The 27,643-nt window shown below is 38.4% G+C and overlaps 1 protein-coding gene across 2 annotated transcripts in view; it reads right to left on the reverse strand.

The window, feature by feature from the left end:
• Positions 1–26,953, reverse strand: part of HTR3B (5-hydroxytryptamine receptor 3B) — a gene marked incomplete at both ends in the record, with an annotated part of 39,175 nt that extends 12,222 nt beyond the window's left edge. Inside the window, 2 exons of one of the 2 annotated variants that reach the window (XM_080688441.1) lie at positions 22,378–22,542; positions 26,921–26,953. In XM_080688441.1, coding sequence (XP_080544567.1) covers positions 22,378–22,542; positions 26,921–26,953 — 198 coding nt within the window. Of the gene's footprint in view, positions 1–22,377; positions 22,543–26,913 lie in introns of both variants that reach the window. The other variant, XM_080688440.1, reaches the window with a different exon arrangement.
• Positions 26,954–27,643: the final 690 nt, after the last annotated feature.

Raw genomic sequence — 27,643 nt, forward strand, 5'->3', positions numbered from 1 at the left:
ACTCTTCAAGATCAGAGTATTTTCCGTTCCTATTTATTACATACACCTGTCACTGTGAGCTTTACTATATTATCTGTGACAAAATGGCACTTTGACTGCACTTGACATCTTGAATGATTTGCTAATCTCTCTCCCACTCTAATTAGTTGCTCTGCCATTAATCAGACTAAAAAATGATATGTAGTTGTAGCAAAATCTGGGCTAAAAGGATGAGACCGAGCTTTTATTTGTAATCAAGATATTATTCATGTCTTTCAACGCCTGTTATCTCAGCCACTATTGACAGCCATTCCTCAGTTACCTTATGTTTGGATTTCCATTCTTATAAATAGGCTAAATGAGCATATGTAAATGAGGTATATTTTGATGATATAAATAGGTGTGATGTCCCATGTCTGCAATGAGTCAGTGATTTTTTTAATAGACTCCCAAAAAGAAAAACCAAAATAAAACCTCCTTACTAATTTATATATCTAATCTAGTAAAGAACATTCTAAAACTACTATGTCCTTAGAGATTTAAAATTTTTATACCGTATAAAAATTAACTTGAAATGAATCATAAATCTTAATTTAAGAGCGAAAATTATTAAACCTTTAGAGAAAACACAGGAGTCTTTCATGACTCTGAATTAGGCAATGGCCTCTTAGATATGACACCATAAGAACAAGCAATAAAAGAAAAAAATAAATGAGACTTTATCAAAATTAAAAGCTTTTGCATTTTAAAGGACATCATCAAGAAGTAAAAAGACAGCTCATAGAATGGAAGAAAGTATCTGCAAATTATTTATCTGGTAAGGGCCTTGTATTTAGAATATATAAATAACTTATAACAAAACAGACAACCCAAATTAAAAATGGACAAAGTGCCTAAGCAATCTTGAGAAAGAAAAATAAAGCTGGAGGCATCATGCTCCCTGATTTCAAACTATACTACAAAGCTATGGTAATTAAAACAGTATGGTATTGGCATAAAAATAGACACATCTATCAATGGAACAGAATAGGGAGCTGAGAAATAAACCCACACATATATGATTAATGAATTTATAATGAAGGAGCCAAGAATATACCATGGGGAAAGGATAGGCTCTTCAATAAATGGCATTGGGAAAATTGGACAGCCACGTGCAAAAGAATGAAACTGGGCCACTATCTTACACCAGTCACAAAAATTAACTCAAAATGGATTAAAGAATATAAGACCCACCCTGACCAGTTTGGCTCAGTGGATAGAGAGTTGGCCTACAGACTGAATGGTCCCAGGTTCGATTCCAGTCAAGGGCATGTACCTTGGTTGCAGGCACATCCCCAGTGGGGGGTGTGCAGGAGGCAGTTGATCGATGTTTCTCTCTCATTGATGTTTCTAACTTTCTATCCCTCTCCCTTCCTCTCTGTAAAAAAACCAATAAAATATATTTTTTTAAAAAAGAATGTAAGACCCCCAAACCATAAAACTCCTAGAAGAAAATATAGATGGTAAGGTTCTTGAAATAGTTCTTGGCAATGATTTTTTAAATCTGACCCCAAAAGCAAAAGCAACAAAAGCAAAAATAAATAAGTGGGACAGGACTACATCAAAATTAAAAGCTTTTATACAGCAAAGGAAACCATCAACAAACTGAAAAGGCAACCCACTGAATGAGAGAACGTAATTACTAAATATATATCTGATAAGGGTCAAATATCCAAAATATATAGAGAATGTATATAACTCAATAACGAAAATCATCTAATTAAAAATGGGCAGAAGATCTGCATAGACATTTTTTCAAAGAAGAAACACATAGGCACATGAAAAAATGCTCAACAGCATTAATCATCAGGTAAATGCAAATCAAAACCACAATGAAATATCACCTCACACCTGTTAGAACTGCTATTATCAAAGGACAAGAAATAACAAGTGTTGACAAGGGTGTGGAGAAAAGGGAACCAACCCTTGTACACTGTTGGTGGGACTGCAGATTGGTGCAACCACTATGCAAAACTGAATGGACTTTCCTCAAAAATTAAAAATCAAACTACCATATGGTCCAGCAATTCCACTTCTGTGTATTTATTCAAAGAAAGTGAAAACATTAATTCAAAAATATATGTGCACCTCATGTTTATTGCAGCATTTATTTACAATAGCCAATTTGTGAAAATAGCCTAAATGCTAACCAATAGATGAATGTATAAAAAATTGTGTTACATATATAATGGAATATTATCCCACCATAAAAGAATAAAATCATGCCATTTGCAACAACATGGATAAACCTTGTGTGTATTATGCTGTTATAAATTAGAGAAAGATAAATACCATATGATATCTCTCATATGTGGAAACTAAAAATAAAAAACAGCAACAACAAAATCCAAGTTTATAGATAAAGAGAACAGATTGGTGGTTGCAAAAGGTAGAAAGTGGGAGGTTTTTTTATTTTTAGTTTTATTAAATTAAAATGTAAAGTATTTTAAAAAGAAAACAAGAACAACTTGATTTTCAATCATAATAAAGGTTTAAGGGCTTTGGCAAGCACTATAAGTCTTAGTGATTTTAAGCAGCTACTTACAATACAACATTAGCTTTCCAAATGATATTCAAATGATAATTAAATTTGACCATAAACAATATAACAATTTGAAGAGAAAGCTTTGTAGTAAAAATAATCTGAAATTTTGTATTTCATTAGAAATTTTCAATATTCAAAATAAAGCACACAAAAGAACATCTACAAAGGCTTTGAAGGCTATGTGCTTTATGTAATGTTTATTGGCTTCATAGTTAAATACACAATTCTAATTGATTTCTTTTTAACTGTAAGGACAAAATTTAATTTCTCTATGAGAAAATACCTTACAGAAAAAAATGGACAAAGGACTGAATAGACATTTCTCCAAAGAATATACTGTATGTAGTCATACATTGATAATAACTGGGTAATTTCTGAGAAATGTGTCATTAGGTGATTTTATCATAGTGCAAACATCATAGAGTGCACTTACACAAATGTAGATGGTATAGCCTACTACACACCTATGCTTATGATATAGACTATTGGTCCTAGACTACAGCCTGTCCAGCATATTACTATACAAAATAACAGGAGAATAAATCAAGCACAAGAGGAAATGATACAATCAAATGCAGTAAACATGAGATGTATGAGGCTGCTGCCAGCATAACACAGCGTACTGTTTTACTGCAAACTTTTTTTATAAGTAGAAAGAGTATACTTTAAAATAGCAATAAAAGGTATATATAGTAAATACACAAACCAGCAACATAGTTGTTTATTATCATTATCAAGTATTATGTACTGTACATATTGTATGTGCTATACTTTTATATGACTCAGTGCAGTAGGTTTATTTACACCAGCATCATCAGAGACATGTGAGTAATGGGTTGTGCTATGATATTACTAGGCGATAGAAAATTTTCAGCTCCCAGTATAATCTTATGGGACCATCACCATCCATGCAGTCCATCATTGACTAAAACATTGTTATGCAACACATGACTATATAAATGGCTAATGAAAAGATGATCGACGTCACTACTATAGACCAAATTGTGTCCTTCCAAAATTCCTATGACTATTTGGAGATAGGGCTTTTAGGAGGTAATTGAAGTTAAATCAGGTCATAGGATAATGCCCTAATCCAATAAGATTGGTGGCTTTAGAAGAAGAGAAAGAGAGAAAGATCTCTCTCTTTCCGCCATGTGAGGACACGGTGATAAGGCAGTCATTTACAAACCGGGAAGACAACTCTAACCAGTAACAAAATTGGGTAGAATTTTGATCTCGGGACTTCCAAGCCTCCTGTTGTTTAAGCCACCCAGTCTATGATATTTGTTACAGCAGTCTGACTGACTAATACAATCACTAATCATTAGGGAAATGTAAATAAGAACCACAATGAAAAACCACTTCACACTCATTAGGATGGCTACTGTTTTTTAAAAGAAGAAAACAACCAGTGTTGGTGAGAATGTGAAGAAATTGGAATCCTGTGCACTATTGGTGGAAATGTAATGCTGCTATAGAAAACAATGTGTCAGTTCCTAAAAGAAATTATAAATAAAATTACCATGTGGTCCATCAATTTCACTCCTCAGTAAATATCCAAAAAGAATTGAAAGCAGGGATTTGGATGGATATTTATATACCCACGTTTATAGCAGCATACTCACAACAACTAAAGCATGGAAGTACCCCAAGTGTCTATCAACACATAAATAGGTAAATAAAATGTGGTATGTACATACAATGTAATATTAATGTGACCTTAAAAAGGAAGAACATACTGACACATACTTCAACATGTATGAACCTTGAGACATTTTGCTAAATGATATAAGCCAGTCACAAAAGGACAAATACCATATGATTCAACCTATATGAGGTACCTAGAGTACTCAAATTTTTCATGACAGATAGTAGAACAGTGATTGCCAAGGGCTGGGGGAAAAGGGAATAGAAAGTTAGTGTTTATTGGTCATAGAGTTTTGGTGTTGCACTATGAAAAGAGTTCTGGAGATGCATGGTGGTGATGGTTGCACAACAATGAGAATTGTACTCAATATCATTAAACTGTACACTTAAAATGGCTAAGATGGAAACTTTTATGTTATGTGTATTTTATCCAAGTAAAAATAATAATTTAAAAAATGAGCAAAGGACTTCAATAGATATTTGTCCAAAGGGAATAGACAAATGACTAAAGAACACATTAAAAGATACTTGATGTCATTCGTCTTTAGGGAAATGCAAATCAAAACCATAATGAGATACCATTTCACCCCACTAGGTTGGCTAAAATAAAAAAGTCAGAAAAAAACAAGCGTTGGCAAGAATGTAGAGAAATTGAAGCTCTTATACATTGCTAGTAGGATTATAAAGCGTTGCACTACTTTGAGAAAAGTCTGATAGTTCATGTTAAACATAGTTATCATATAACCCATCAATTCCGTTCTTAAGTATATAACCAAGAGAATGAAAACATAAGTCTACACAAAAGAACTGTACAGGAATGTTCATAGCAGCATTATTCATGACATTCAAAAATGGAAATCACCCAAGTGTCCATCAACTGATAAATGGATAAATAAAATGTGTTATATCTATACAATAGAATAGTAGTCAGCAAGAAAAAGTAATGAAATACTTATACATGCTACAACATGGATGAACCTTGAAGACATATGCTAAGGACTTTTGGTCAAGATGGCAGCATAGGTAAATGCGGTACTCAAATCTTCCCACAATGACAACTAAACTACAGAAAAAAAACATAATTCAGAAATGCCTAAAATCTAGCTGAACAGAAGTCTTACAACTAGATACAAAGAAGAAACCATGTGGAGACTGGTGGGAGGGGTGGAGATGCAGAATGGGCTGGTTCCACATCCTCTGTGGCAGATTAAAAATTGAAAGGGATATCTCAGCTGCGAAGGTCCCTCCAGTGGAGGAAGGGGTCCCACTCTGACACCAGGCCCCCAAGCCCAGGGTTCCAGAGCCAGGAAGAGAAGTCCCCATAACTTCTGACTATAAAACCAGTTGGGATTATGGCTGAGGGAGGCAGAGTGCTTCTGGAGTCCCAGGCACTCCTCTTAAAGGGCCTGCACATGGACTTACTCATACTAACTTGCTCTAAGCTGCAGTACTGGGGCAGCAGCTACAAAGGAACAGGAACATATGGGGAGGAACTGAATTGTCTAGCATCAAGGTAAGAGCTGAAGGGGTAGTTTTCTCCCAGAAAGAAGTACTGGCAGAAGCCATTGTTCCTTTCTGAGATGGGTGCCATATCTTAATCTCCATCAACCTGGCTATCATTGTTCACCCAGCCTTGGTGATTCCATGAGATACCTCCCCCACCCTTCTCCACTAACTTGCAGGCCTATCCAAGCTGGTTCCCGTGACTTTACCATGCAAATGGTCTGTCTTAGCTTATGTTTCAGACTTTCCTAAAATCTCTCAAACAAGCAGCATCTGGCCTCAGTGTGCCACATACTTCTTGTAATGTGGCCCAGGCCCAGCACTAGCAGCAGCCAGCATTGGTCACAGGCAGTGGCTGACTTTGATCTGCACCTCCTGAGAGGCTCCAGAGCCACCTCCACAGTGACACATTCAAAGAGCGAATTCAGTGAGCACCAGAGTCCCACTCTGTGGGGTGGTCCTCTGCACAGGTGATATTCCATGCTGGTGGCAGCCAGTCCTTGCAGCTGATCAGTCTGGGGTAAATCCCTACCATTGATATGCCAAAAGCAATTAAGGGTCAACTACAACAGAAGGCTGAACACAGCCCACACAGGGGCCACACCTTGAGTGTCCAGTTTGGGTGACTGGGGAGGCTGCCAAAATGAGGAGAAAAAGAAACATGTCCCAAAAGAAAGAACAGAACAAAAGTCCAGAAAAATAACTAAACAAAATGGATACAAGCAATTTACCAGATGCAGAGTTCAAAACACTGGTTATAATGATGCTCCATGAACTTAGGAAGTCATAGATGAACTTAGTGAGAACATTAACAAAGAGATAGGAAACATAAAAACAAAACGAGAAAACAAAAAAGGAACCAGTCAGAAAGGAAGAATACATTAACTGAAAGGAAGAATACATTCCAGGGAATCAACAGTAGAGTAGATGAAACGTAGGATCAAATGAGAGATTTAGAAGATAAGAAAGCAGAAAACATCCGATCAGAACAGCACAAAGAAAAAAGAGCATAAAAAAATGAGTATAGAATAAGAAGCCTCTGGTACAACTTGAAGTGAACCAAAATTCACCAGAAGGAGAAGAGAGAGCAAGAAATTAAAAATCTATGCAAAATAATAATAATAATAATAATAATAATAATAATAATGGAAAATTTCCCTAACTTAGTGAAGGAAATAGACATACAAGTTCAGGAAGTTCAGAGTGTCCCAAACAAGTTGAACCCAAAGAGACCCACATGAAGACACATCAAAATTAAAATGCCAAAAGTTAAAGACAAAGAGAGAATTTTTAAAGCAGCAGGAGAAAAGCAATTAGTTACCTACAAGGGAGCTCCCATGAGACTGTCAGCTGATTTATCAACAGAAACTTTACAGGCCAGAAGGAATTGGCATGAAATATTCACAGTGATAAAAAGCAAGGACCTACAACCAAGAATACTCTACCCAGAAAAGCTATCTTTGAAGGATATATAAAGAGCTTCCCAGACAAGAAAAAGCTAAAAGAGTTCATCACTACCAAACTAGTATTATAAGAAATGTTAAAGGGTCTTCTTTAAGATAAGAAGGGGTGTGGGGATAGGTGAAAATATGAAGGTATTAAGAAGTACAAATTGGAAGTTACAGAATAATCACAGTGATGAAAATATCGGATAGGGAATATAGTCAATAATATTATAATAACTATGTATGGTGCCAGATTGGTGCTAGATTTATCAAGGTGATAACTTAATAAGTTATATAATGTCTAATCCAGCCGAGGGCAAACTACGGCCCGAGGGCCGGATCCGGCCCTTTCGGCTGTTCTATCTGGCCCGCGGAGCCGAAAGAACGGAGGGTTCTCTTGCTCTCCCCTCCGCTCCTTTACTTTGAATTTATATTAGTTCACACAAACACTCCATCCATGCTTTTGTTCCAGCCCTCTGGTCCAGTTTAAGAACCCATTGTGGCCCTCGAATCAAAAAGTTTGCCCACCCCTGGTCTAATCACTGGGTTGTACATCTGAAAATAATATAATACTGTATGTCAACTGTAATTTAAAAAAAACTTTAAGTAAAAAAAAGACATATGCTAAGTGAAAAAAGTCAGTCATTGTATGATTGTATGATTCCATTTACATGAAATGTCTAAGATAGGCAAATCTATAGAGACAGAAAGTAGATTAGTATTTGCCTAGGGCCAGTGGGGTAGTGGGGGGCCTGGGGTATGACTGAAGTGATGAAATATTCTGAAATTAGTGGTGATGGTTGGATAACTTTGAATATACTAAAAACCTCTAAATTGTTAAGCTGCTATTTTTAAATTGTATTAATAAAGAAAAAGAAAACCATTTTGAAGACATTTTCAGGGAACTTATAAGTAAAAAGACTGATACAAACTATTAATGAAATTGCCTTGAACTCATATTTTCCATTCCTTTCCATGTATAAAAATTGCACTCTTAAAACAAAAAAAAAAAAAAGAGAAATGGAAAATTCAAGAAGAAGATGTTAAATAAAATGTGTAAAACATTTCCCTTGATGATTTAGGCTCAGAGCTGAAGAGTTATTTAGATAACCTTTGTATTTGTGTAATACTTAGTAAAATATCAAATTTTAATGAAATAATAGAGTTTGGGGGGCTGATGGCATAAAGCAAATAACTCAATTTTCCTCCTAGAACAGGATATATTAAACAAATTATCCAGTCAATTATCCAACCACATCAAAGTGTATAATTTTTGTACACAGGTCAAGACCACTACTCTCTTCAGTCTGTGTTTGGTAGGAGATAGAGAGATACCATTGCTGTTTAGTCCATGCAGGTGGTGTAACTGGAATTGTGCAGTACACAGGCTATACAGACATATACAGGATGGCATCATTTGGAAGAGAAACAATGAACTTTTTAGATTAAAGCTCCCCCTTTTTTCAATCAAGAAAAAAAGTTGCTAATGAATAAGCATTTTTAGGCACCTTGAGAAAGAAGAAAGGATTGTGAACAGATATGGAGTGGCCCTGTTTTAGGGGCTTGACAATGGCTAGTCTGAGTGAACTTGCTGTACAGATTTTTGTGGACTTACAAATGGATACTTGGAAAAGTAGTATACAAAGTGAAAAAACTGAATTCACAAGGTTTTCCACTAGGAACAGCTTGGAGGAGAAACAGAGGGGTTGCCAGCCAAAGTCAGCAAAGCAGGGGGCCTGGCAGTCAAAAAAAGCCTTCTTTTGAGAGCTCAAGGTTAAGTGACTCCACTTCCTTCCAGTCTTACCAGCTGAGAGACCCTGAAATTAGTCATGTCTCACCCAAGAAAGCACAAAAACCTCTAGGCTTAGTTGCAATCAACAAGGGTTCCCCACTAACAGGGGGGAAAACAAGTCCAAGTGCAGTTAATTTTCCTGGGAAATACAGCTGTTAACTACTCTTTTACCACAAATACACTTGTACATCTAGGAAATGCCTTCAGCAGTTTCTTTATCACTGCCATGCCAAGTCAGGAATCTCGTTGACTCAGTCATGTAGCTGGGAGAAGGTCTCCATGTTTTAATGTCTATTTTCACTTTATTTTTATTTTTGGTTGATTCTTATTAAGTACCATGTTGAAGCCTTAGCTCATTTTTCTCTTCTTACCCATTGCTTTGTCATATTATATGTAATACTAGTGTTCAGAATTTCTTTTCTAACATCTTATGGGGGGTGTGTGGGAGGATTTGTCTTTCAGCCCTAAAGAACACAATGTCAAAAAGGAGTCTGAGGCTGAAACTGAAATCTTTTTTGTCAAAGGAAACAAGTTTCTCAATGCCAGCTGGTGAACATAATTGGTTCTCTAGTGGCATTATTCACAGCTTTTCCCTCTGTGTGTGTCTCTCTCTCTTTCTCTTTAGATAACTTCCATCTTGCTTGTTAAAAGCAGAGGATATTTCAGAGAATTGGAATTCATTAGTCTTCCTAACGGAGGGAGTCTATTTAGATCTAAATTGGTGGTTAGCAAATATATAGATAATTCCCACACATTCTTATTTATCTTTCCCAGTCCCGAAGACTATAGAAACAGATGCCTCAGCGTCTGGCTGGGAGGCTCTACTCAATGTACTGGAATACAAAGGTATCTGGGATTCTGAATTGACAAAACGCTATAGAAACAAATTGAAACTTTTCACTGTTGAGTAGATTATCTCTATAATCAGATTTCCCTAAGGTACTCATAATACCCAGAAATTCTAAGATAAGACTGTAATCTTTCATAGAAACAGAACAAGAGGCAAAACATTATAATGAAAGTAAGGTGTTGTGACGAAAGCTGGGCTGGAAGCTCTTTCTCCAAACAGAAGTTGCCAGAAGTTCAGCTGCCAGCAGATGCATCCAACAAGTTATCTATTCACCTTGGGAGTGTCCTTGTCTGAGCAGAATCTGTGAGTGATCTAATCAAGTTCTTCAAACCTGGCCTTGCCTCTGGAATGAACTTTAGGTTTAGCCCAACTGAACATCATAAAGTCATTTGCAAAACATCCTATATAATAAAAGGGTAACATGCAAATAGACCAAATGACCGAACGACCAGTCGCTATGACGCACACTGTCCACCAGGGGGCAGAGGTTCAACACAGGAACTGCCCCCTGGTGGTCAGTGCGCTCCCACGGGAGCTGGGGGGGAGGGGAGCGGGGGGGAAGGGTGCCGCTCAGCCAGAAGCCGGGCTTGCCAGTGGGCTCATGACTAGCAAGCGCAGCTGCAGTGGCAGGAGCTGGCTCCGCGGCTGGCGGACATCCCCCAAGGAGTCCTGGACTGCGAGAGGGCACAGGCCGGGCTGAGGGACCCTCCACCAGTGCACAAATGTTGTGCACCGGGCCTCAAGTATTAGTCATAAAAGCAATCCTAGAATTTGTATTTATATGTTGTAATTAATTAGTTTGTTAGGCAAACATCTATCCACTATCTCTGAAGTAAGATATATTGTGCTGCCCAGCAGGTGTGGCTCAGTGGTTGAGCATCAACCTATGAACATGGAGGTCACAGATTCCATTACTAGTCATGGCACATGTCCAGATTGTGGGCTTGATCCCTGGTGAGGGGCATGCAGGAGGCAGCCGATCAGTGATTCTCTCTCATCACTGATGTTTCTATCTCTCTCTCCCTCTCCCTTCCTCTCTGAAATCAATAAAAATATATTTAAATTTTTAAAAAGTTATAGTGTTGTATATTGGGGAAAATATGAGTAAGAAAGTCCTTCCCTCAAGTAGCTTATTAATAAATTAGGGTATGTGACATTTTAACAACTATATGCATTGAGAAATATACAGACTTCAGTGGATTTAAAGAAAGGAGACACTGCTGTCAGCTTGGAGAACTGAGGGGAAATTACACTAGGATCTAAGATTTGAAGGACTATACTATTTTGCAGATGGAGAATGAAAAGAAAGACATTTCATGGAGAAAATAGCAGAATGAATGGCATACAAACAGGAAACAACAAGGGGTTCAGTTGCAATGTAGCCTTGAGCACCTGTAGACGATAAAGTTAAGACAGCAGATAGGGATAAAAATAGAGGAATGGTAGCCCTACCTGGTTTAGCTCAGTGGATAGAGCATTGGCCTGCGGACTGAAGGGTCCCAGGTTCGATTCCAGTCAAGAGCACATGCCCTGATTCTCTCTCATCATTGATGTTTCTATTTCTCTCTCCCTCTTTCTTCCTCTCTGAAATCAATAAAAATATTTTTAAAAATATAGGAATGGGATATAAGGGAAGTTCGCCATATCCAATAATATGATATGTCTAACATATTCTAGTAAAAATTAATATATTCTACAACAGTGGAGAAAAACACACCATTGAAAAAAATAATGTTTTCTCCTTAGTTGCCATAAGGAATCTGACTTCATTTTTTCTTATTAAGGTAGGAAGAAAGAGTCAGATAAAAGTTTTCAATTTGATATAGTTCTTCTAAGAGAAAATTCTATGTAATAAAAGGCTAATATGCAAATCGATCAAGCAGCAGAATGACTGGTTGCTATTACGTGCACTGACCACCAGGGGGCAGACCCTCAATGCAGGAGCTGACCCCTGGTGGTTAGTGGACTCCCATAGGGGGAGTGCCGCTCTGCCAGAAGCCAGGCTGATGGCTGGGGAGCGCAGCGGTGGTGGCGGGAGCCTCTCCCGCCTTAGCGCTAAGGACCCCTCTGGATCCCAGACTGCGAGAGAATGCAGGCCGGGCTGAGGGACCCCCCCCCCCCCCACCCCAGTGCATGAATGTCATGCATCGGGCCTCTAGAATTTATATAAAAACTATACTTCTTTTCTATATTTACCTCCAAAAAGCCTCTAAAGGAAAGTCTGAGCAATTTTACTCTATATGAATCAATTTAGAAAGTAGGAGGAAGAGGGACTTAGAAGGTAGTCTTAATCCCCTACTCAAATCAGGTTATTCCTCTGCCCTGAGTTTCATCACATGGTTCATATCATGTGTCTATTCAAATCATGCTTTTTTTCATTGTACAGTGTCTGATAATAACCCACTGACAACTAAGTAGCAAGGACTAATATTTCTCAAGTAGGTAAGGATATATCCAATAATGCCCCAGGAAATTGTTTCCAAAATTCTAGTTCATTATCCAATTAGGAAAGAGAATTAAAGAAGTTTTCTGTTGGAGTTTGTGTAACAGGAGGCCTTTTGGAGTAGAGGTGGTCTTTCCTGGCATTTAATTAAACATTTTCTAGGATCTTAGATCTAGTACTTTTACTAGTGTGAGTGAGAAAATAAAGCTAGGAAAAGTAAAATTGGTTTCTAAAAGGGGGATTTTTTTTGTATCAGTTTAGCTTTCCTCTTTGTAAAGAAATAATAACTACAGGGTTATATAAACTGGAGGAAAATATTCTATAATAACTTGCATCAGACAAAAATAATAATTTAAACCCTGTTATAACATATCAATTATACTTTCAGTTTCAAATTATTTTTATCAATTGCAATGTCTAATTCTTAACCAGAAAATTGGAGTCTATAATGCATAGTGTAGCAGTCAGATATTAACATAGAAAACCACTTCCATGGGTTCCTTAAAAACTTAAAACTGGAACTGCCTTATGACCCAGTGTTTCCACTCCTGGGTATATAGCCAAAGAGGCCCTAAACACTAATTTAAAAGAATATATGCAAATACATGCCATATGTTCATTGTAGCATTATTTACAATAGCCAAGATATGGAAGTAACCTAAGTGCCCATCAATAGACAAGTGGGTTGACCTAGAGGGCATTATGCTAAGTGAAATAAGTCAGACAGAGAAAGACAAATACCATATGATTTCACTTATATGTGGAATCTAAAGAGCAAAATAAATGAACAAGTAGAACAGAAGAAGACTCATAGAGAACAGACTGATGGTTGCCTAAGGGGAGGAAGGCTGATGGGGGGACTGGGTAAAAAAGGTGAAGGGATTAAGAAGTACAAATTGGTAGTTAGCAAATAGTCACAGGGTTGCAAAGTACAGCATAGGGAATATAGTCATTAATATTGTAATAACTATGTATGGTGTCAGATGGGTATTTGAAATATTGGGAGGACCTCTTTGTAAAGTATATGATTGTCTAACCACTATGCTGTTACACCTGGAACTAATACAAAATAATACTGAATGTAAACTGTAATTGAAAAATAAAATTTAAAGAAAAGAAATAAAAACACTTCCATTAAAATAAATTAAAGAGGAATTATTGTTATTTTAACTTAATTCAATATAAGTACATTAAAACAATAACACTGGAGGAGAAACCAAGATGGCAGATAAGGTAAACACCTGAACTTGCTGCCTTGCACAACCACTTCAAAACTAAAACTAAAAGACAAAACAGACATCATCCAGAACCATGGGAAGGCTAGCTGAGTGGGAATTCTACAACTAGAAGGAAAAAGAAAAGCACACTGAGACTCAGAGGAGCTGTGAAAGTAAAGTGCAGAGGTACGGAGGCGCGTGCACAGAAAGGGCTGGCAACTGAGTACACAGCTGTCTTTCTCAATCGGGAGGGAGACACAAGCTCCCGACTGCTCTGAACTCCAGTTCCGGGCGAGACTCTGGGGACCCAGACTCATACGGGGAGAAAATGGACTGTCTGGCAGCGGGCAGAACTCGAGGGCGGCTTTCTCTCAGAGGCGCTTGCAGTGATTACTGAGGGACACTGAGACCCGGGGCCTCTTAGGGCAGGGCTGACGGGAAGCCATTGCTGTTTGCTCTGCCCTGAGACCCCGGCCCACCCAAGTGTGCGCAGAGGCTTTTGCATATGAATGGCCTGGTCCTTTGAAATATAAAATTACCTAACAAACTGCAGCTGGGTCAGACAGACCCAGAACATCAAAAAGAAGGGCCAAGCCCCACAGCGGCTTGCATTGCCTCACAGCTGGGCCTCACCTGGGCACCTCCAAACCCCAAACAAAGAAGAGGAATCTGCAGATCTTTCTGTAGCTCCTGCTAGGGGCCTCAGGCAGAGGCTAAATTAGCATCTCCTTGGAGATCCAAGAGCCAGTGTACCGAGTGGGACCATCCAGATTACAACTCCTCAGATCCATAAGGGACACACTCAGGGGGCAGACTCAGCAAGCACCAAAGCCCCACTGAAACAAGTCTTGCCTCATAAGGGTGTCTCCAGCACAGAAGTTCTCCCATCATAGACACAGCTGATCCTCACAGCCAATTGGCCAGGAGGTCAATTCCTCCCAGTGATACCAACAACAATCAAGGCTTAACTACAACAAGACTGTGTACATAGCCCACAAAGGGGTGCACCAAGAGTGTCCACCTCAGGTAACTGGGGGGGGGAGGGGGCGCTGAGCCACTGGGCCCTATAGGACACCTAGCACACAAAGCCACTCTATCAACTCAGGGAAGCAACCAAAATACGAAGACAAAGAAACAGGTTACAAATGAAAGAAATGGAGGATATAGAGTTCAAAACCACGGTTATAAGGTTTTTCAAGAAGTTTCTAGAAACTACCAATAAATTTAGTGAGACCCTCGAGGATATGAAAAAAGGACCAACTAGAAATTAAGCATACACTCACTGAAATAAAGAATAATATACAGAGACCCAACAGCAGACTAGAGGATTGCAAGAATCAAGTCAAAGATTTGAAATACAAAGAAGCAAAAAACACCTAACTGGAAAAGCAAAAAGAAAAAAGAATCCAAAATATGAAGATAGTGTAAGGAGCCTCTGGGACAACTTCAAGCGTACCAACATCAAAATTATGGGGGTGCCAGAAGAAGAGAGAGAGCAAGATACTGAAAACCTATTTGAAGAAATAATGACCGAAAACTTCCCCCACCTGGTGAAAGAAATAGACTTACAAGTCCAGGAAGTGCAGAGAACCCTAAACAAAAGGAATCCAAAGAGGACCACACCAAGACACGTCATAATTAAAATGCCAAGGGCAAAAGACAAAGAGAGAATATTAAAAGCAGCAAGAGAAAACAGTTAGTTACCTACAAGGGAGCACCCATATGACTGTCAGCTGATTTCTCAACAGAAACTATGCAGGCCAGAAGGGAGTGGCAAGAAATATTTAAAGTGATGAATAGCAAGAAGATACAACCAAGATTACTCTACCCAGCAAAGCTATCATTCAGAATTGAAGGTCAGATAAAGAGCTTCACAGACAAGAAAAAGCTAAAGGAGTTCATCACCGCCAAACCAGTATTATATGAAATGCTGAAAGGTGTTCTTAAAGAAGAGGAAGAAGAAAAAAGTAAAGATAAAAATTATGAACAACAAATACATATCTATCAACAAGTGAATCTAAAAATCAAGTGAATAAAAAATCTGATGAACAGAATAAACTGGTGAATATAATAGAATCAGGGGCATAGAAAGGGAGTGGACTGACAATCCTCAGGGGCAAAAGGGTGTGGGAGGTGTGGGAAGAGACTGGACAAAAATAGTACACCTATGGATGAGGACAGTGTGGGGGGGTGGTAAGGACATGGGGTGGGGTGGGAACCGGGTGGAGGGGAACTATGGGGGGAAAAAGGAGAAACAATTGTAATAATCTGAACAATAAAGATTTATTTTTAAAAAAAACAATAACACTGAATTGTGAGGCATATTACGTATGTACAGTAAAATTGAGGGCAAAAGTAGTACAAAGGATGGGGAGCAGGTAAATGGAATTTTACTGCTGTAAGACTTGTACATTTTATGTGAAATGTAAGAACATTAATGCTAAGTACATTATATTAAGTGAATAATGGATCTGGAACTCTGTAAGCCAACATTGGAAAATAAAACAATATAAAGAAGGGTACGAAAAGGCCAATTAGGAGAACTAAAATTCAATATTAAAAATTTTTAATTTACCAAAAATAAGGTTGGATATAAGAAAAAGAAGAACATAAAACAAAACAGATGGGACAACTAGAAAACAAATAACAAGATGGCATTGGTAAATGGATGAAACACTTCAATAAAAATGCATAGATTGGCAGTTTAAAAAGCAATACCCTGGACTACTGCTTGGTAACAGAAAGGAATGAACTATTGATACGCACAACAGCTTCGAAGAACAGTAATGGAATTAGACTGAATGAACAAAAGCAGTCTTGAGGGTTACATACTGAGTAGTTCCATTATCATCGTCTTGAAAATATAATTATAAAGATAGAGAAAATATTGACTGGTTGCCAGTGGTTAAGGATTGGGAGGAGATAGGGTCGGGGCTGGGAAGGAGCAGTACCAGGAAGCCCTGTGGTGGCGGCAACATATCTTGAAGTGCTGGTGATGGTGACTACACCTATGATAAAATTATATAGAAGCACACACACCAATTTGAATACATGTAAAACTAGAGAAACCTGAATGAGCTCTGTGGATTGCACAAATGTTATTTGTCTAGTATTGACACTGTACTATATTAATGCAAGATGTTAATATTGGGAGACATTGCTTGAAGGGTCCACAAAACCTCCCTGTATGTTGATTTACAACTTCCTATAAATTTATAATGATTTCAAAATAAAAAGTTGGGAAGAAATCAAGACCCACTACATGCTGTCTCCAAGAAATGACTTTGACTACAACACAAAAAGATTGAAAATAAAAGAATGGCAATATACACGGTGGGGCAAAAGTAGGTTTTCAGTTGTTCATATGGAAAAAGACATGCAGGTTATGATTATTACAATAGCTTTATTAACTCTGTGTTTCATGTACCCACAACTGTAAACCTAATTTTGCCTATCCTTGTATATACCATGCAAAAGTTAGCATAAGAAAAACTTGAAGAAAAAAAGAATATTACCAGAGATGAAGAGGGCCATTTCATAATGATAAAAGGATCTGTTTGCCAAGAATACATGAAATGTATTCTATATGTGTATGCACCCACGGACCGAGCAGAGAATAGACAAACCACAATTATAGGTGAAGATTTTAACGTTCCTCACTATAAAATTAATGGAACAACAACAAAAATTTTTTAAAATTAGAAAAGACTTGAATAATGCTATCAAACATATTAAATTGATATTTATAGAACAGTATATCCTTGTATTCAGCATTGTACTGAAAGTTTAAGCCAATGCAATAGGCAATAATAAAAGGAAATACAGATTTAAAATCAGAAATAAAGAAGTGAAACTATCTCTATTCACATACAACATGGTTGTCTACATAAAAAATCTGAAAGAATCTACCAAAAAAGCCTCTGAAACTGATAAAAGATGGTAGGATCACAGCATCCAAGGCCAAAATGTACAAATCAATTGTTTGTTTTTTCATGTTAGCAACAAATGGAGACTCCATTTAAAATACCATTCATAATAGCATTAAAAATGTAAAATACTTAGAGATAAACTTAACCAAATATATACAAAACACTGAAAACTACAAAATGTTACTAGGAGAAATCAAAGAAGAACTAAACAAATGAAGAGATATACTGTATTCATGGATTGGAAGACTATTAAGATGTCAATTCGCCTCAAATTGACCTGTAGATTTAATGTAATCCCAATAGAAATTCTATCAGGTTTCTTTCCAGTAGAAATTGATGAATTGATTCTAAAGTTTATATGGAAATACAAAGGATGTAGAAGAGTCAAAAGATTTTGAAACAGAAGAACAAGGTTGGAAGACACACTACCTGATTTTAAAATTTCTGGAATGCTACGGTAATTGACAGTGTACTCGTGTAAGGATGAACATATTGAATAGTTGTACAGAATACAGTACAGAAATAGACCCAAAGTACATATAAACAATGCTTGTAACTCAATAAGATAATAAGCAACCCTATTTTTAAAATGGGTAAAAGATTTTAACAAATACTTTACCCACCAAAACACACAATTGGCAAATTAGCTCACAAAAAGATGTTCAATATCATTAGTCTGTAGTCAAATGAAAGTTAAAAACCTCATGAACCACCACTACAAATCTACTAGAACAGCTAAAATGTTAAAAGACTGACAATATCAAGTACTGCTCATCAGGTAAGGAACTGAAACTCTAATATATTGTAGGTGGAATGTAAAATGATGCAGTCACTTGGGAAAACAGCAGACCTTTATGCAGTTAAACATCGACTTATCATACAACCCAGCAATCCCATACCAAAGTATTTATCCAAAAGAAGTGAAAACACATGCAAATGTTTATAGTGGCTATATTCATAATAGGCACAAATTGGAAGCAGCCCGCATATCCAACAACTGTTAAATAGATAAACAAATCGCAGTACATCTGTACAGTGGAATACTGCCATTGATATATGCAACAACACAACATGGGTGAATCTCAACAGCATTATGCTAAGTGAAAGAAGCCAAAAACAAAGTGGAAAATGCCATATGATTTAATTTATAAAGCATTCTGGAAAGGCAAAATTATAATGAGAAAAACAAGCTCAGTCACTTCCAGGGACTGAGGATAGAAGGAAGAGATTTGTTTAAGAAAGATGAGTTTCATTTCTAAAATGTCTCAACATTTTGTAGGATGCAACAAAAGTAGTGGTTAGAGGAAAATTTATAACTTTAAATGCAAAATTAGAAAAGAAAAAGAATCAAAATCAATAAGTTTCTACTTTAAAAACAACTAGATGAAGAAAAATTAAATGCAAAAGAAAGAAAAAAAAGAGTAGATATCAATGAAAAAAATAAAGAAAATTGATAAACCTTTGGAAATACTGAACCAAAAAAATAAGAAAAAACACAAATTACTAATATGAGAAATGTAAAAGATAATATCACTATGGACACTAAAAGAATAAAAAAGCAATGTTATAGCCCAGGCTGGTATGGCACAGTTGGTTGGAGCATCATTCCATACACCACAAGGTGGCACTTTGATTCTGGTCAGGGCACATACCCCGGTTGTGGCTTCAATCCCTGGTTGGAATGTATGCAGGAGGCAACCAATCGATGTCTCTCTCACACATCATTTTGTGTGTGTGTGTGTGTGTGTTTTTGTCTCTCCCCCTCCTTTCCACTCTCTCTACAAATCAATGGGAAAAAGCCAATTCTTCCCTAAATATCTCTGTAGATCCCATATCATTTGAAACAAACTCTAAGCAGGGTGTTTTGTTTTTGTTTTTTTCCCCAGTGTTTAAATAGAAATGGATGGCGGCTCTCTCTTTGAAGCACACCCACACCTTTCTCCTTCCCCAGGCTCCTTCTGTCTGCCTTTCTTTTTCTTAAGCTTCAAAGGTCCTTCCTTTGCCGTGACTTTCTAAATAAACTTTCTCTTATTAAAAAAAAACTATATATATATATATATATATATATATATATATATATATATATGTATATATATATATATATATATATATATATATATATAGAGAGAGAGAGAGAGAGAGAGAGAGAGAGAGAGAGAATTGGACAAGATGACTATAAAATGTATGAAGAAATACTAAGGTCATAAAAAGCCAAACTATCTTAAAAACAAATAACAAAATCCAAGGACTTATATTATCTGATTTCAAGAGAAACACAAAACAAAACCCACAAAAACAACATCAAAAACCTTGACCCATACCTCATAGCATCACAAAAATTAATTCGCAATAGATCATAGAACTAAATATAAAGAGCTAAAAACTATAAACCTTCTAGAAGAAAATATTTTCATGAACTTGGAGTAACAAAGGTTTCTTGATAGCTGAAAGCACTAACCATAAATAAATAATTGATAGAAATAGACTTCACTAAATTAAAAAGTTTCTGTTCATCATAAGACCCATTAAGGGATGAGTCAATGAGCTGCAGACTGGGACTAAACATTCACAGTACATATCTGACAAAGGACTTGTGTCCAGAATATATAATCAACTCCAATAAATCCTACATAATAAAAGCCTAATATGCTAAGTGTCCTACTATTTGTTTGACTGTTTGACCAGTTGCTATGACATGCACTGAACACCAGGGGGCAGATGCTCCGAATGGTAGGTTAGCTTGCTGCTGGGGTCCGGCCAATCGGGACTGAGTGAGATGGCCGGACACGCACTGGAGCCCTCTCATGGTCCCTCCCCGGCCCCAATAGTGCACTGGTGGAGTCCCTCGGCCTGGCCTGCACCCTCTCACAATCTGGGACCCCTCAAGGGATGTTGGAGAGCTGGTTTTGACCTGATCCTTGCAGGGCAGGCCGAGGGACCCCACTGGTGCACAAATCCATGCACTGGGCCTCTAGTCTATAATAAAAAGACCAATAGCCAAATAAAAATAAGGAAAATACTTAAATAGATACTTTACAAAGAAACGATGTAAATAGCCAATAAGCACATGAAAAAGAGCCCCAAATCATTAGCCATCAAGGAAATCTAAAGTAAAACCACAATAACATACCACCACACCCGACCAGAGTAGCTAAAAGTTAAAAGTTGATAGTATCAAATGTTGATGAGGATGTGGAGCAATGGGGACTCAGTGTTGACTGGTAGGAGAGCAAAATGACAACCATTTTGTAAGTCAGCCTAGCAGTTTCTCAGTTATTCCACTTCTAGGTTTTATCTAAGACAGTGGTCGGCAAACTGCGGCTCGTGAGCCGCTGTTTGCTGCTCTGTTGACTAATAAGTTTGCCGACCACTGACCTAAGAGAAATGAAAACATATGAATGCAAAAGATGTGTACAGGAATGTTCATACCAGCTTCATTAATAATATCCCCAAATTGGAAACAACCCAAATGCTTATCAACAGGAGAGTACATACATAAATCATGGTATAGCCATAGCCAAATACTGCTTATCAATACCCAACAACATGAGTGAACCTCAAAAACATTACATCAGGGAAAAATCCAGACACAATAGATGAATAAAATTTCATTCATATGATATTCTAAATATGGCACAAATAATCTATGGTGAAAGAAATCAGAACAGTGGTTGTTTCTATGGATGGAGGGAATGGGGATTGACTGGGAAGGAAATGAAGGATCTTTCTGGGGTGATGAAAATGTTTGATAATTGATAGGTATGGATTATATGGGTGCACACAGTTATCAAACCTCATCGAATTGTTCATTTAAAATCTATGCATTTCAATATATGTATCTTATACTTCAATTAGAAAAAAATAGTTTTGAGAAATAAATTGAAAAACAATCATTAAACTACTTTAACAAAACAAGCTCAATAAAAGTCTGCTTATAAGAGAAATCAATGTATGGTGCCAAATGGGTACTAGACTTATAGGGTGGATCACTTCATAAGGTACACGAATGTCTAATCACTGTGTTGTACACTTAAAAATAATTTAACATTGAAAACATAAATTAAAATAAGAGAAAAATAAATCTGGGACCTACTGGTATTGAAGACTTTGTAATTAAGAAAAAGGAGAAAGAGCTGAGCTGGAGTGGCTCAGTGGTTGAGCATTGACTTATGAACCAAGAGGTCACTGTTCAATTCCCTGTCAGGGCACATGCCTGGGTTGCAGGCTCCATCACCAGTAAGGGGCATGCAGGAGACAGTCGATCAATGATTCTCGCTCATCGTTGATGTTTCTATCTCTCTCTCCCTCTCCCTTCCTCTCTGAAATCAATAAAAAATATGTTTTAAAAAAAAAGGAGAAAGAGGAAGCAAGGATGATCATCAAGACCATCATTTATTCATATGATTTTTTCTCATTTTATTCCCACAACAACCCATTTTTCAGATATGGTAGGAAAAACATCATTTAATAAACAAATCTTCCCCCAACCAGCCTTAGCAAAAACCTTAGGTATAAGGCCCCTTATACACTCAATACCAAAGCACTTTTTTCTGTTTTTAAATTTTCAGGCAATACTGTCACTAAGAAATGTGAACCACAGTTTGCGGGGGGGGGGGGGGGGGGGAAGAGGATGGAATGCCTATTACCATTCTTTGTTTCAGCAATACTCATAAAATATGTACCAGATCTAATTTTTCTTGAAACATCTTATTCTGTGAAATTTATATTACTAGATTATCTACCAGGCCAAGGGACCCCACCGGTGCATGAATCCATGTACCGGGCATGCAGTGTAAGTTGGGAGCTAGAAAGCATGATTTTTCCTAATAAATATTCTGCCTCATGCTCACTGCAAAACTGAGCCTAGCACAACCCCCCTACCATTTCAACTAAGAGTCTCAAGAACAAAACTATTCCTAAGCTCCTGTGAAAACAGCACTCAGTTGTACACCAGGGCAGCAGGAATAGGAAAGGTGAGTGGTCCTTACCACATCCAGTACTGCACGAACAAATACGTCCAGGTAGACAGTGGTGGCCTCCGTCCAGTCGTGAACTGGTCTCACGTCCTTATGATACTTCTGCAGTAGCTGCTTGGTGAGATGGTACAGAGCAGAATTCCTGGGACGAGGTGTATCTATGGCTAGGATTCCTAAACAAGAAAACTATCATTGTGAAGTTGAAAATAAGAGGAACTTAGCACCTTTAGGAGAGTTCAGAGCCAGCCGTGGGCAAACTACGGCCCGCGGGCTGGATCCAGCTGTTCTATCCAGTTCTCTTGCTCTCCCCTCCGCTCCTTTACTTTGAATTTATATTAGTTCACACAAACACTCCATCCATACTTTTGTTCCGGCCCTCCGGTCCAGTTTAAGAACCCATTGTGGCCCTCGAGTCAAAAAGTTTGCCCACCCCTGGTTCAGACTATTCCAAACTCCTAGCAGAATATAGCCTCAGCTCACCCAGATCAGCCTAAGCCCACAGCCAGCTGGTAATTTTTTTGACAGACAGTTTTAAACAACTGATGTAAGTAAGCTGATGGCCGCTGTGCCCAACAGAGAAATCTCATTGCAAAGATAAATAAATCAGCTCCATCTTCAAGGAAGCCAAGCTGCACCCACAATTTCAGTTTTAAGCAATCATGCATCTTGGAGATGAATCCTTTTCTTGTTCTTGTACCGCCTCTTCCTGTACATGAGATTAACCTTCCTATACACTTAGCCAATTTTCTTTTGATTTTCCATTTTTAATTCAACAGTTAAAATAGAAGACCCAGGCAAAAATATGGACGAACCAATGAACCCAAAGATCTGCATGGATTTCTAAATAATGGGATTAATGAGATTCCAATTCTTTTCTCCTAAAAAAAGAAATCACTTTTCTCACTCAGTCTGTCTTTAAATAAAATGCACTTGTCAGAAAATGAGATCTTCATTTGGGGAAATTCTCTCTAGTTCCAGGGAGCACCCATTTCCTACGGCCCAGGAATCTTGATTTGTGGAGGAGCAGGGATTGGTGTTGGGGGAGGGGAAAAGAAGCAAGAGAAATGAGTGTCAACAATTGGAGGTGACAAATTTGTGAGGGTTTTCTCTGAACTGCAGAAAGATATTTTGTTCACAAAGCTTTGCCAGCCCTCGGGGGATTCTAAGCCTCGCTAAGTCATTGGACTGAAGCAAATTGTGTGCCTCCTGCCACAGTGCGTGAGTGAAATCTATCTGTAGTGTCCTGCCTGTGAATTCGACGGCGCTCAGTGGTTTTGATGGTTATTTTGATGAGCTGCTGAAGGTATGCAGGATCCAGCAGGAAACTGTAAATGAGATATCTTCTCCCTGCGCGACAATCCTGTTTATACCCATTTCTCTATGAATGATGTCATGTCACTTGCAGCCACAGGCAGCAATTTCTATGATTTATCAATGTCATTGTGACCAAAATGCTAACAACGACGCTGGAGGTGCAATTCCAGACTCATTGTGGGCAGTGGAATATTCACTTTCATTACCCTTGGAACTGGGAGCCTAATGAGAATATTAACTCCCTAACTGCTCACCTGAGAGTGCCTGAAGTGGTGTGAGCTATTCAGGCGCGCAGGCCGAGGTGCGTGGCTTGCATCAGGCATCATGTTTAGGGTGTTTTGTGAACTCTGATTGTCAAAAAATGTGCTGTGACTCTCTCCACCTGAAACCATCTCTTGCTGGCGTACCCCAGGGGACAGAAGTCAGAAGCACAGAGACAAGCTGGTCTGGTGCTTTTCCTGCGAACTTTGCTGTGGGCGGCTTCACTTTTACCTCGCTTGGAAGCTCCCAATTCCAGTCCCAGTTGGGGAAATACTGAAATGGCATGTTTCAACACAGACAACTGCCCGAGACAGAATTAAGGCAATTCTGAGAAATGAACGTGTGTTCCCTACACCCTCTGCTCACAAAGACTCAGATTCCCAGCTACCGTCTTTTCTAGGAAGCAATCGACAGGTCCCCTTGGGTAAACACATATTTCCTAGAACATGTCAAGGTCTTTGGGTAAAAAGAGCAAATTCTGGAAACCAGAACTGGGAACAAAAGAGAAATGAGTGTTGATAGAAGAAACATAAGAAAAGCAAAAGGAAGTGGGTTTAAATAAACTATAAGAGGAAAGAGTTCTTTGTTTAAAATGGGAAGAAATAATAAATTACATTTCTATGATGCATGCAAATTTGCCTGAGGAGAAAGATCTATAACAGGAGAGAGATTAAGGATCTAAGTGACCATTAATTAACAGTAAATTATGCCCCTTGAAAGCTAATGTGACATTCACATGAGCGCTAAATGACTCACAGTGAAGTGATGTTTCAACAGACACTGATGGATGCTCTTGGCAGATGCAGGGCGGAGTGCTCCTAGCACTGCCTCCTAACAACCAGCTTCAAATAACTCACTCAAGATCGTGGGAAGGGGGAATGTGATAGGAACTGAGATATGAAACACTTTTAGGTGAAGAGAGGGTTTTTTTAAAAAAAAAAAAAGATAAGAATACAGTAGAATAATTCCTTTGTTTTCCTTATTTGAATGAGTTTCTCTTACACACACCTATCCTACAGTGTTCTGCATTTTTATTAAAAGAGCTATTCTGGCTTTAGTGAGTATACTATCTTTAGGATTATGCAAGGTATACATACATCTGAGAGGTTACAAGGAAATAGAGGTTTAGGTGTGTGGTTCTGTTGAATTCCTAATACTGATTGAATACTTGCATATGTCAGGCACTAGGCTAAAGGCACTTTCCATGAATTATCTCATTTAACTTTTGCCACAGCCTGTGAAATAGATACTCTCCAGCCCCATGCGTCACTATTATTACAGGTGAAGGACTACAGCCTTGATGAGGTTAGTACCGCCTGAGGTCATACAGCTGGCAAGCAAAGAGGCTGGGATTTAACCGCGACTGATCTGTGGCCCGGCTTCCTGAAAATATTAGCCACCACGGTAAGTTTTGCAAAGAGAGACGGATGCATTGCATTGTACACTGTTGGGCAGAAACAGCCCCTTGTAATTTTTTGCAAATGTGTGTTTTCAGGTCAATCATAGCTTCTGTTTGCATTGCACCTTACACAGTTCACCATGCTGTCTTGTCTGATCTTCATGAACATACAAACTAAATAGTTAACTTGCTGGAAAACTGACTCTCTAAGAGATTAGTTGACGCGCCAGGGTCACCTGGCTGGCGAGTAGTGGCGCAGGAACTAACAAGCTCTCTTCATCCGGGCCGTCTGCCCAGCACACCACCTCCAGCAGCAGCCGTGAAGTGGCGGCCGGTTCGGCGATCTTATATTTACAAATCCTCTTGATACTAACCCGTTAGAATTCCCGAGGGTGGATTTTTCTGCAACTAATGTGCTCAGTAGGATTTATGTTCAGGCACAGATTACTAGACACTGTTAAACCACCTTTGTCTGCAACATTTAGAACAAAAGTCAAGCATAATACAAAAATTAGGAAGAGACATTGTTAAGAAGAAATTCTTCTGTTTTCTTACCTTCATTTTTCTATTTTATCTTAGTTTAATGTTCATAATTATTTTCTGCTAAGAAACCCATTTGGCATTTAATGAAATTTCCTCTGTTTTCATTTTTATAATTAAGGTAGGCTTTTATCCTTTAAGTTCAATAATCAGGATTTTTATACTTTAATGGTAACTGGCTATTTTTTCCCACTGAATTAAAAAAAAATCATTTCCAGCTTCTTGACTACCAAATTCCTTCTTCATCTCCATAATTGACTCATTCCACTTCCAATTATATTTTAAAACATGGAAATTCAGATATGGGCTCGAGGAGAACCCTCAAGAAAAGGGGATATTGGGAAATAGCAGCATAAAGATAAATTCCTTATTTGTGCATGTTTCCTAAGAATCAATTGTGTCCTAACTAAAATGGCTTAATTCAGTAGAGTTAATACTGGCACCATGGATGTTTAGTTCCAAAATTTTAGAAAAAAAAAATATGTTAGCTTCTAAGTGAAATTGTTACCTAATTTTAAGAGGAACTGTGCACCCAAAACATCTGAGCTCACAGTGTGTGTCTTTGGACACAGACTCGCCTGTACAGACCGTGTGGCTGGATGGAAGCCCCTGAAACCAAAATGGTCTTCAGGCGTCTGTAGCCACGATGTGTCCAAGGGCCTCTCTCTCTGGGTTACTAAAAGCTTATGATGAAGCCAAGACTTTTTTGAATAATAAAAATGTACGCTTCAGACACAAAAGCAAATCTGAGAAAGAATGCCCACAGGCTCCATGGAAACTGCAGCAGAGAGAGGGGTCCTAGAACAGCAGAGATTCGGCAAGCAGGGCACACAGAGACCACTATCGCTCTGCGGGACAGCCTGGCCGTGGGGCCCTGTGTGTGCATGTGTCTGTTACTGTAGAAGCAAAGTCTCCATGGAGCTTCACAGGACTGGCCTGTGACAGATGAGTTAGTCACATAGCACAAGGTAGAAAACATTGTCTCTAGCTCCTAAGAGTTAGTATTCATGCTGTTAGATCCCCAGAGGACTCACCTGACACAGCCACCAGGATGAAGGGCCACAGAGGAGCCATCGCACTTGCCAGGGTCTCTGGACAGAGAAGGCAAGGCTGCCCGTTGGAAGGAATGGCACTCAGTCCTGCCTAGCAGGCTCCTCTCCACTGGGCTGCTCTCTGCTGCTGTCCCTGCTGGTGCCACTTTGCAAACACCAAATGGAAACCAGAGGCAGTACCAGCACCGCAGAAACGTTTTGGAACTGGTACCATCGCGATAGCCCTGAACTTCTCCACTTGGTTCTGCCCCAGGATCCAATCATGGCCAGCACTGCCATTCCCCGACAGGAGGTATCTAAGTGAATAATGTAATCTAAGAGGAGCCCCTGAGGACGGGAAATTCCACACTAATATGATTTCCTTGGCAGCCTTTACCTAAGGCAATGCTCTTGCTAACATTCAGGACACTAATCTCATTAATAATTGAGACCCAAATCGCTGTTCCAAATACGCAGTAACATCTTCAGCATTCACAAAGTTATCGGCCCTCAGAGCGAGTGGAAACCCGGTGCTGCCTAACGAAGAACAACTGCTGACATGCAGTGCAAAGGGCTTTTTGTTTTTCCTAAGCCCCTTTCATGAAGAGAGACGTTGATTTTTGATAAGTGAGAGTGCTTTTTAAATTTCCATTGCCCACAATTCAGAAAGTAACTATGTAAGAGAGGGTGGTCTAGGCTCAGTGGACAAGAGAAGTGCTGAAGTTTAACATCA

Source organism: Plecotus auritus (genome assembly GCF_963455305.1).
Source record: "Plecotus auritus genome assembly, chromosome: 9".
Lineage (NCBI taxonomy): Eukaryota > Metazoa > Chordata > Mammalia > Chiroptera > Vespertilionidae > Plecotus > Plecotus auritus.